Source organism: Larimichthys crocea, chromosome XV (assembly GCF_000972845.2).
Source record: "Larimichthys crocea isolate SSNF chromosome XV, L_crocea_2.0, whole genome shotgun sequence".
Taxonomy (NCBI): Eukaryota; Metazoa; Chordata; class Actinopteri; family Sciaenidae; genus Larimichthys; species Larimichthys crocea.
Window position 1 is genome coordinate 1495391 of NC_040025.1, and position 11678 is coordinate 1507068.

General features: G+C 38.5%; 1 protein-coding gene across 2 annotated transcripts; it reads right to left on the bottom strand.

Annotated features, from left to right (window-relative positions):
- Positions 1-2441: 2441 nt before the first annotated feature.
- Positions 2442-9460, bottom strand: LOC104921444 (uncharacterized). Of its 2 annotated transcripts, XM_010733970.3 has the most exons (9): positions 9293-9460; positions 7880-7988; positions 7390-7564; positions 6637-6782; positions 4641-4817; positions 4160-4276; positions 3918-4004; positions 3267-3414; positions 2442-2992 (listed from the first exon to the last, which is right to left on the bottom strand). In XM_010733970.3, the coding sequence occupies exons 1-9, from the start codon at positions 9304-9306 to the stop codon at positions 2973-2975; spliced, it is 993 nt and encodes a 330-aa protein (XP_010732272.2). In that variant the 5' UTR covers positions 9307-9460; the 3' UTR covers positions 2442-2972. The 2 variants fall into 2 exon arrangements, with proteins under 2 accessions (XP_010732272.2, XP_027144770.1); XM_027288969.1 differs by lacking the exon at positions 9293-9460 and having other exon boundaries at positions 7825-7944.
- Between the last annotated feature and the right edge of the window lie 2218 nt (positions 9461-11678).

Here is an 11678-nt window from a genome sequence, read left to right on the forward strand (position 1 = left end):
TACTGTGATGAATTAACAAGTATTGGGCCAAACAGCTCTTTAGCTGCAGCCCTCCATGCTTTACTTTGGTGAAACAGAAGTGTAGGAAGACAAAGAAACCCAAAACTGTTTAATTAAATGAAAATAAACACATTTTAAAATCAATAATAACATGAATAAATAGAGTAAAAAATTTAAACAAATACATAGTGAAATAACTTAATAAATAATTAAAACTCACATCATTATTAGAAAATATTTTCACTCTTGAAAAGTGACATTTTGAAATAAAAAATTTCAGTGAAACAAAAAAGTAACAAAAAAAACAATAATTTAGATGAGTTTTAATAATGTATTAATTTATTTGACATTTTAGGTCTCCCTAGAAAACATCTGAACTCGCTGGCTCTTATGCCACAACACCCTTACAGAAAAACTGTATGAATTAGTATGTAGGAGAGCGGTTACCACATGAAGCACATGGCCTTCACACATTATACAACAAAGCTGTTCTAAAAGGACGGTTATCGTGTGTGAAGGTGAAGTTTAATGTGCACAAACCACATCTGCAGAATCACGTGAATTTTTTTTTCCTTCTCTAAGGACACTTAAGTTTGTATAATAGAAGTATGCAGCTTTAAGAGGAAGTCTGTAAAGTTCCCCAAAAGATCTGATGTCGTGTTCGGATTTTTGAATGGAGTTTGGCCCCACTGTTGTTCCAAGATTGTCCGTGTGTTTTCTTTGTTTGCTGTGAAAAATTGGCCTTTTTGAAGTCAAAATGCAGTTTGATTCGTAATCAAAAGAAAATGATCTAGGACTAAAACGCACAAAGTCAGGTATGGATGTCAGTTATTGCAATACTCTTGATGGGTGTTATCAGGTCTGTTCTAGCACTTTTTTTTAAATCATTAAGACAGATGGCAGGGACACATCTATGACTTTATAAACAACAAACGCTAGTTCTCTCAGTAGAGGTATAGGCCACGTTGCAAATCTCCAGAGAACTCAATCAATTCTGTTAATCAGATCAGAATAAATCAGATGTAATTCATCAATAGATGAAATATTTTTCACATTTAGTCGCTCCCTTAGAGAAGAGCAGATTTACAGTATATCTACTTGGCAATAGTGGCCCAACAGCGCAGACTGTGCCTTAAACACTGGTATCATTAATGTATAGAAATATTATTTTTCAAGGTTTACATCGTGGTACTTTTTTAATCATACACTTGCACAGATCTGTGATTTGTGCGTTTTCATTGTAACTACATGTCGACTGTTCTCTTTGCTGTCCGCAGCACATGACACTTGATTGACTAACTGAATTACTGTGTTACATAGCGTGTAGTCAATGCTTTGGATGTGTCAAGAATGATACGAGGTGATATTAATTCAGACAGAGACCGCATTGAAATGTCTTTCTAACGTTTAACTATTTTTAAAATGTCCTGTAAGCCATAGCTGAGCTCTGTGTAGGCTTTATAGAGCGATGAGTGTGGGCTGTGGGTGATTTTAAAGGTCTGCTTGTGTGTTGAGGATTTGTCTGTTTTTATCACTGCGCAGAATATTTTAAAGGTGGCCTACCTTGCATATCTGTTCACATATAATTCTAAATGTTAATATATACATTGTGAATTGGCTCAGCAAATTGTGTCAAGGTGAAAAGAAAAGTGTTGTCACCTGTTGTAACTCTAAAAAGGACCAACTGAGCTCTAAAAGGCAATCATTCCTTTAACTCTGTATGTATATATCTATGTGATGCTTGAATAGGATGTATTTTGTAAAGTCTATATGTTTATTAACTGGTTTACAATATATCATTACTGAAAATAAATCTATTTGGTACTTTTTTACTTTAATAAGTTCCCAAGTTGTTAATTCTTTTAGTTGATGAAGAAAGTTTCTCTAACTTTTGTCTGTAATTGGTCAGTGCAGTGAAGTACATTCAAATAGAGCTGAAGCTTGATCAGAATGCATTCCAGGACCACTTAACTAATCTAATGCTCAGATGAAGTTCTTTAATCCATGTGTCATACAGTTACTGGTAACCAGTTTGTTTTAAATGTTGGTCTAAACTGTTGATTCCCAGTAAACCCAGTTCTGTAAATCTCTTAAATCTCTTTTCTATGAAGCATTGTCGACTCTTCTCTTAAAAGTGCTTTTCACTTTTGTAACTCTGAGGGCCTCTAACTCTGACTTTTGTATCAGTACAGTTTGTTAATGTTTCTAATATTGATTTTTCCAGAGCACTTTAATAAACTGAGAGAAAATGTAACCAGGAAGTGTGTGTCCTATTTGATCAACGTGCATCACACCTGAAACCAGAACTCGAGGTTGGGGAAAAAAGTTGTGAAAAATGGGAAACCCCAGGGTGATTGTGTATACAGGGAAGTGTGTCGTACATTGAACCGGAGTTCCTTTTCACTCTTTCTCTTCTTATTGAGCAACAAATCCAAATAATCTATTTTGCTTTGATATTTTATTAAGAACCAAGAAGTGCATTAAGGTGCCACAAGTGATATTCAAGTGTTATCAGAAGAAACAGTTTTGCAGATCACAAGTTTTTAAGTTAGACAATTTTGATTAAAAAAAAAAGCAAAACAAAGTTGGTCAACAGTCAATGTAATGTATAGAAATGTAAGTTTAAAAAGAAGAGGAGGAGGTTGGCCACTTATAATCTTTGGTGTCTACTCATACAAACTGGATAAAGATGTAAACTAAAAGTTAAAAAACATGAATACAGTCTACAAAGGCATTTAAAATGGTTTCATATAAAAATATCTGAATGCAGCTGATTCATGGTGCTTTACATCCTGTTGTTAGGCACATTGACAAAGGAGGAGTAACATGAAATCTATACAGTAAACAGCACACCAGGATCATTCTGGTGGTGGTGTTGAATAAAAAGTGCTCCACAGTCAGGCTGAAGCTTCCTTATGTTCGGCCCTCTGCGTGCAGCTGTGTCCTTGGTCCACGACCACCATTAGGTTTTATCACTTTCTGGGTGCTAACACTGCAAAGAAAAAGTAAGGTTAACAGCAATATTTTGGCATTCTGCTGCTTTCCAGCCAACATAAACACTTTTAAGGTCGCAGTCAGGAAAAACTCAAGGGGTTTCTCAGAATCAGGAATGTGATCAAGACAACACTAAGAGGGAATAGTTCAAGATTTTTGGAAATCTGTACAGATACTGATTAGTTAATACTCCCCTGGAGTCTGTTTTGTCTTCTGCTCAGTGAAGCGTCTGAAAAACCCAAACTAAGAAAAGAAAAAAGCAGAGTACTCACTCCTCTCCCTCAGGCCTTGGCCGAAGCTGTGCACCAGCTTGATGAGGCCCCAGAATAAAACCACTTTAATCACCAGTGAAATCAAAGCTCCGGTGACAGCTGCTGCCTCCAGGGTGTACGTGCCGTCCTTGTGCCATTTCATTACCACCTGCAATTAAACCAAACCAGCATTTTCCTGCAGGAATCCACTTCTGAATGTACAGGTCATCAAAATGTACACACAGCACATGCAAACCAGTACTTCAGTGAATTGTGCTGTAGTGAAGCAGCATTACAAATGAAAATACTCAAATGCTGCAATTTTGAGGTTCTTGTACTCTATTTCTATAATGTCAGTTTGTACTTCTACGTCACTATATTCAGAGAACAAGGATGTACTTTTTTAATCCACTGTCATGTCTGTACAGTAAACAATTACAGACAAAAACTTTATTGCCCCCTTGGAGAGTTTTTCCTTTACTTTACCTACATTTTTCTCACTAAAACATCAAATGTGCATCACGTTTCAGTTAAAAATAGTCCTCAACAGATGCTCTATTCAGTCCTGTTTGTGTCATTTTTTGCTAGAAACTAGTGTCCAGTGTTAAATTTTTTTTTTTAATGAAGAGATATTGAAATGTTTGAACTCAAAAAAACTCATTGTCAGCTCACCCAGTACATCACATAAACAAAGAAGGCCACTTCAGGAAGGTTCAGTACCATGTAGACCCAAACAAAGATCTTTTTTTCCTTTAAAACCTGAAAAGCAATAACAAATTACAACCAATGACTGTTTTTGAATTTCACCATGTGTGCTCTTGACTATTTAGAATGCATCCTCTATGATATTTTCCTAATTAGTTTATGCTGTATTTGTGTTTTACTAGTGAAGACGATGAATGAAGACCACTCACAGCAATAGCCCCGACAGCAGAGGTCAGACAGGCCCACACCAGCCCGACAGCCAGGATGATGCTGTTGGCAGCAGACATGGCTCTGTCCGACGTCGTGATCAGGATACACAGACACAACTGAAACACACCAAGAACACATTATTATTACAGCCAGGCGCTCAGCAACACGTGCAGAATAATGTGTTGCAGACGCGACAAAGAGATCATTTTCTCCAGTGACAGCACCTGACCTGAAAGGAATGTAACCTGTACTCTTGTACATGTTGTCGTCTCAATGTGTAATGACGTCTGACTCAACCAGAAAAACTTGTTCTCGTGCTGTTCATTCTGCATAACAAATCAAATCATATGCAGCAGGTCCAGACTTGGGAAATCTCTGATTCAGGCTAGATAAGGTAAACGTGGGTCACCAAAAAGCGAACAAACACAATCACGGCACTTAAAATCTCTACCAGCTAGTCACTAGTTTTGCATAAAGTACCTGAGCCTGTAGGTCAAAGGTCACCATGGAGAAACACAAGTTAAGCAGAAAGTACTGCTCCTGGAGACTCTCCAAGGCCCCGCCCACACGGAACGCCATCATGTTGGGCCTCATGATGAGCAGTGTGGTGCACAGGATGTGGATCACACCCAGAGTCATGATGCACACAAAACGAGCCTGCAACCAAAAACAGAGCACAGCAGCTGATTCAGTTTCCCATGTTTAATTGACAATAATACTTTTAATTAATTTGTTTATTAACTTGTAGTTAATAAGCTTGTAACTTTGAGATGAACTTATTTATTATGTAATTAAAGTAGACATCAATAGAACCTGCTCTTGCAACTTGGGTAACATGACAGTTTGATGACAAAGTTAGGTGCCAGTTTTTCATGCCAGCAAGACTAATGCTTTGATCTAACGGCTGAGATTAGCATGCTCGCATTCTCACAATGACAATACTCACATGTTGATGCTTGCATGTATAATGTTTACTGATATCATCATCTCGGTCTAGCGCACCCTAAACTACCCTAAACACAAATACATAAGGCTGATGGGAGTTAATGTAGTTTTGCAGGCAGGTATTGGATAAAGTCACATCATTCAAATTATTAGAATTCATTCTGAAGGGGACATGGATGTGTGCACCAAAAGTCTTGTGTTCAGTAGCTAAGAAACACAATGTCAACCTCAGGGTGGCACCAGAGGAAGTAACTGCATCAAGTCATTGGGATTTATCATCTGGGAACCATGAATGTTTGTAAAAATCTATACTGTAGACATATTTGGGTGGATAAGTGAAAATATTGACCTGCTGGTGGCACTACAGGAAAAGTCAGGGGGTGTTTGGCTTTTTCTCCTCCTAATGTGATTTAGTATCAGCAAACATCAGCTGTGTTCACGAATAGATGTGACTCATACGCACAACAATAGCGACATCAAGTGGTGGGATGAAAGCTGTGAGGGTGTTCTGTCATTTCGTTGTCTGGCACCTTCTCTTGTCCCCTGGAGCAACTCAATCCTGCCAGGCAGCACTACTCTACTTTTAGTGCACAGTAGTCAATAGTCAAGAAGTCAAGAATCAGTTTTGTTTTGTCATTTTTAATACAATGTGAGCAGCCTTTTATAGCCTGGGAATTTACAGTTCAAACTAAATTGCATAACTTCTCTACAATAAAATAACAAGATTTGAAATCATTTGATGCACCACTGACCTCTAATCAGGTGAATGGTCTCTCTGTCACTGATACCTCTGTTCCTGCACTGTGTAACTTTGTGCTCCGGGTACGATCAATATGGATCATATTTTATGCAGGAAATGTTTTATGGTTTTCCCTTTGATGTCCTCCGGCTGGTTCACGTGAACTCTCTATTTACAGAGTTTCCTGATGAACAGTAAAGTAAACTACTACAAACTGTAGCTGCTGTTAGCTTATGTTAACTCAGTTTGTTATCTGGGCTGCCTGGACTGTGACCTCAGAGTGCCAGGGGAGAGTTAGTGTTTGTACTAGAGGCATTTGGAGGAATGCTGACAGGAAGTGGTGCAGAAGTCGTGCCAGAACCAGAGCTGTGCAAGTGGGCAATGTAACCAGGCTCAGAAGCCTCTATGGACATAATAACAGAGACTAGGGCACTGAAGGGGAGAGTACAAGCTGCCGAAAAAGAGAGTCTCTAGGACAGACTTTTAGTCATTGGCGAGTGTTTTGTGAAATAAAAGGGTGAAAGACAGATGCAGAGCTGGGCTTCTTGCGATTGGACTAGTAGGTAATATTAGCAGGCTGCTATGTGTTATGTTGTTGCACTTGTTTACTTTTTGATCATGAATTAAACATTCATAACAAATTCACTCGTACAGCTGACAAAGTATGAGGTCTCTGTCAAGGAAACAAAAACTAGAACGAAATGAATATAAAACACTTTAAGTGAAGAACCTCCCACAGACAACTCCTCGTGCAGTGTGTTGTCTCAGAGGTTCCTGTAGAGGGCGACCTACCAGCAGCTCCTTCTTGCTCTTTGACTCCAGCACAGAGAAGTTGACCAAAGATCGAACCACCACCCCGACCACACTGAGCACAAACGCCACCAGCTCCTGTCTGTTCTCCTGCAGCACGCCTCGGCTGATGTAGTAGATGCAGAACACTGCAGTAGACAGACCACACAATGCTCACACACCTTCATAACAACTGTAAAGCCCTATAATGCAGCAGTGTTCATTCATATTTTTTATCATATTATCGTCCTGATACTGTCTTGATGATCTTCTTTAAATGGTAAAATGCTAAATGGACTGTACTTATACAGCGCCTTTCTTGCGACCACTCAAAGAGCTTTTACACTGCATATCTCACACACATTCACACACTGTTGGTATGTATTGGCTGCCATGGCCAATGGCAGATCAGTTGGCAAGGTGGCCAGTTTTAGGAGCTTGTGTAAACATTTTCTGGTTTCATGAGTCAAACTGAAACCTAAAGTGAGTGTGACTATTCACCGAATATAAAAAGACGTTTTAAGACGTTAGGATGAACTCTGGGAACTTGGAATGTGCATTTTCTGTCCCTGTCTGACATTTTATGGAGCAAACGATTCACAGAAAGAGAAATACTAAACCTCTGTTACTAATCACATGATTACATTAAAAACGCTTCTGCTTTTTGCCAGCTAACTGTAAAGGAGTGGGGAGGGCTGTGAAATGAACTTCCCGAAGGCACTGACAGTAAATGACTGTCTTTCTGCCAGTACGCACCTATTCCAACCAACAGGATGAGAGACACAGTAAAGTTGTCCTCGTCGTACACATCCGTGTCCATGTGCTGCTTGTAGATGCTGTAAATGGTGAGGCTGAGCAGCGCCATCAGAGACGCTATGGTGAAGCAGAAGTAGAGCTTGAGCAGACATGACAGCTCCGACCAGGGCTTCATCTGCAAGAAGGGTGGAGACAGACAACAAAGAATGTGACACACCTGACACAAGGACAGGTCTAAACAAGAGGACTGTTTTCCAGAGTGATTATAGCTCAAGTTCAGTTCAAGAATGAAATACAGTATAATACTGAGGGTGGAGGGACTGAGATATAGTTCTGTCTCAATTCAGTTAAAAAGTAGTTTAAAGTGATTATTTAGGTCATCACGCCCACAGAATTTGTTACAGTTTCCTGATTATTCTGTGTAAAAAAACTTAACTTCCACTTTCAGAACTACTAGTAGTTCAGCATTGTATCCGCTGCAAGAGCTCACCGGTCCACATGGTGTTGGGATCAGTTCCTGGTGTCTGGGCCTCAGGTTTGGAGAAAGAAGATCTGGGCCCTCTGACGTCTGACGAGAGATCCGGTTGCCCAACAAAGGACTGCAGTGTAAAACAATCAAAATAAATTATTGAGCAATCTTGAGCACATGTAATAACATGAATGCTGGCTCTGTCGTATTAAAGTGTCGCAGTTTGAGAGTGTGTCAGACACTTCATCATTTACACACCTGCTTCTTTTGTGTAAACATCTTCTGAGAAAAGTCTATCAGAAATGATCATGTGCTTTTGAAAGTGCCTTATCACACAGATGTGTTTTTAATTTTTGTCTGTTTTAATCTCACTGACGCACTATGGGCTGCATGTTTGTATGAAAGGTACTTGTATGAATAAAGTTGAGTTGAAAGACTCAGCTTTCCCAATAATGACAAACACATAACTGACTGTGGAGCATGGTGAGCTGGAGAGTTTGGAAATGTAGGAACATCACATCACATGACATGGTTATTTAAAAAAAAAAAAAGGTTTGGAATCAAACAAACAGCATGCGCATGATCATAATTAACAACTTCAGAGTGCTTCGTGAAGCAGCAGCTTTTAGGACTGGCTTAGGACAATGTGTTTTTGTGCAGGACCAGTAAGAAGATTAGAAAACCAAATATACAAATGAATGAGTGGACGGATGAAATGGTGAAATACATGAATAAATAAGTTTGAGAAAGTAGCTGATTTCTTTTTCTATTTGATGTACAAGTTAGGCAACAGTAGATACAAGTCTCAGGATTAGGCTGTAAATTGATTTCAGTAGATTTACCTCCTTTTCGTATTACCATGGTGAATCATACACACAGGGTCAGTGATGTGCTAATTATCTGCAAAGCTCATGGTTTATTTCTGTGCAATCCTGTTCTGTGCAATAGTTTCCTGTAAGCACAAATGTTGTGTCATAATGGCTCATCATGGATTATGCCTACAGCCTGGACTAAACTAAAAGTCTTGAGACTTATACTTATATTCACACTTCACATTATTAAAAGATTAAGATAAATATATATAAATGTATTCAAATTTCACTTATAGATGTTTCTTCTGCAATTTATTTTACTTATATCTCTTATTAATTCACTTTAATTTCAGTTTCAGTTTTAAACCTCGTGTCAGCTTTAGTCCACAGCCAACATGTATAACTTTAACAGAATAATCTGTGTATGAATACATGCTTCATATACAGACTGGGAGGTGAGCTCATCCTGACAAATATGAACTTATTGTCTGATATAACGGTGTTATTATTATATTAATGGATGTGACGAGTAGTGACGTGCAGGTAAATAGGCAGGGCAACATGTCTCATTTTCTTATTATGCAAACGAACAAACATGAAGTCCACAAACTTTTACACTCACCTTGTCTCGTCCATTTCTCTGCGTACAAGCACAAAGGACTCGGTGTTTACATTCCTGCTAGTGGCACCTCCAGCTGACACAAGTCAACTTTTACATATGACAATATCAACAGGAAGAACAGGCGCAGCCTGTTTGCTGTGAGTCTTCCTCTTCTTCGTCGGCTTCTTCATTTATTTATTTATTTATTTATTTTTTCACAAGTGCTGCTGCCCCCCGGAGGACAACACAGAGTGAGCCTAGCGTCCTTAAAATAATTATAACAAGTCACTTCTTAATTATTATTATTATTATTAATTATTGTTGTTATTGTTGGTTATTAAATGCCAAAAGTTGTACGTCTTTGGACATGTCCACCGAATCATCCAATTGGAGTGCAAATGCCTCAGTTGCAGTTTCCCAAATATCTGCAGCCTCACATTCACCATTATTTTGGTAAAAATTGTCAATTATTATGACAAAAATTGTCGGACCCCCTGCAGTACCTCTGAGAACCCCCTAGGGGTCACGGACCCCTGGTTGAAGGCCCCTGACATATATAATAATCATCAAATGACTACTTGAATTCAAGTCATACTAACCACTAATCAAACACTGTCATCAAACAGTCAAGCAAAACTACTGAATATAGTTAATTCATTAATTAAATTGTATGTTATTACTTCTGCTATGGCAGTGGTCAAATTAAAAAGGCAATTCCTTTTTTAATTTGAAATTAATTACAGTTTTGCACAAAATTATTTAATACATTTGATAACTATTTACCCAAATTATGTTATGCGAGCCCTTCTTTTTTATTTTTTAATTATTTGTTATTTTAACATCCATCTATTATCTGTAACCGCTTATCCTCATCAGGGTCACGGTGGGGCTGACTTTAGGCGAGAGGCGGGGTACACCCTGGACAAGTCACCACCAGTTCATCACAGGGCACATAGAGACAAACAACCATTCACACTCACATTCACATCTACGGCCAATTTACAGTCTCAAGTGAACCTATTAACCTGCATGTCTTGGGACTGTGAGAAGAAGCTGGTGTACGTAGTGAGAACCCACATAGACACGGGGAGAACATGCAAACTTCACACAGAAAGGCCCCAGTCAGGGTTCAAACCAGGAACCTTCTTGCTGTGAGGCGACAGTGCCAACCACTGCAACTTGTCACATTAACATTCCTACCCATAAGTCTGGGATTCTGTTGATGACATCATCAGGGTATTTTGGGGATGATTACACCCCAAATAATACATAATACAATATATTTTTTTAACTAACAGACATCCTGTATTACAAGGGATTTAATCCAGAGACCAGGCAGAGATACTATTAGTTGGATTGTGGGGAATGTAATAGGCTCCATCTTTTTGGCTACATGAGCTTAAATAAATCAGAATATTTCAAATTTTGCTGCTTTGATGTGACCATTCTTTTTCATGATATATATCTTACAAGTCTCCTAACATTGTAATGTGTGTATGTATGAAAGTGAAACCCTGAATTACTGGAATAAGCCTTCTCAATACTTACGTCACTTTTTCAAATATAACCCAGGATTACTGCAATTTGCTGCATTCTGCTACATCCACATCTAAAAAAGAAATTATAACCTTTACTGGGTCATAAAATACTAAGCGCCTATTTTCATTCCTTGGTGACCTTAATGAAAGACTTGTGCCAGGTGAACATTTTGTAATTGTATGGGACGATGTGACATTTCACAGTTCCCTTCCAGTCACAGAGTGGTTTGCAGACAATTTCAGGGCGGTGTCATTTTCACTTCCACAATACTCTCCGCTCCTAAACCTCACAGAGGAACTCTTTTCCACGAGGAGGTGAAAAGTTTGTGAGCACCAGCAGCCACATGATCAAAATGTCTTTCTTGGTCACAATGCATGCTGGATGTCTGAACATGTATGTGGAGGATTATGAGGTATGCATGCAAAGAAGTCTCCCATACATAGGGTGTGATGTGGATAAGAACGTGTGGCTACATGCAGGATTTACTTTTTTTATTTTTTTATTTTTAGTTTGTGTTTGAGTGAGAAAAAAAGTTCATGAAATTAAAAAAATGTGGTCATTGAATTCATTTTGTGTAAAAGTAAAGTGATCTCACAGTTTAGTTTAGTCCACATATACTGGACTAATGAATGTTCACACAGAGCATCTTCACATTATTAATAAATAATTAGAAGTCCGTTATCTAAATTAAAATATATATAAATACATTGTATTACCGCAAACGAATTGACCCTGAATGCATCATTGTTGAGCACGTCTATTTGTTTCGTGGCAGCTGCGTCAAGTTGAAGTGAGTCACACCGGATGTGCGGCAATTGTATTCAGCAAAATAAAAGCACATATTTTTAATTCAGGTAAAAGTTACTAA

What these genes read in the sequence shown, in the direction of transcription:
- LOC104921444 (XM_010733970.3), bottom strand. An exon ending in TCCCAACACCATGTGGACCG is followed by an intron (nt 7,565 to 7,879) that starts GTGAGCTCTTGC and finishes CCCTTCTTGCAG; the next exon opens with ATGAAGCCCTGGTCGGAGCT. An exon ending in TTGTTTATGTGATGTACTGG is followed by an intron (nt 3,415 to 3,917) that starts GTGAGCTGACAA and finishes GTTTAATTGCAG; the next exon opens with GTGGTAATGAAATGGCACAA.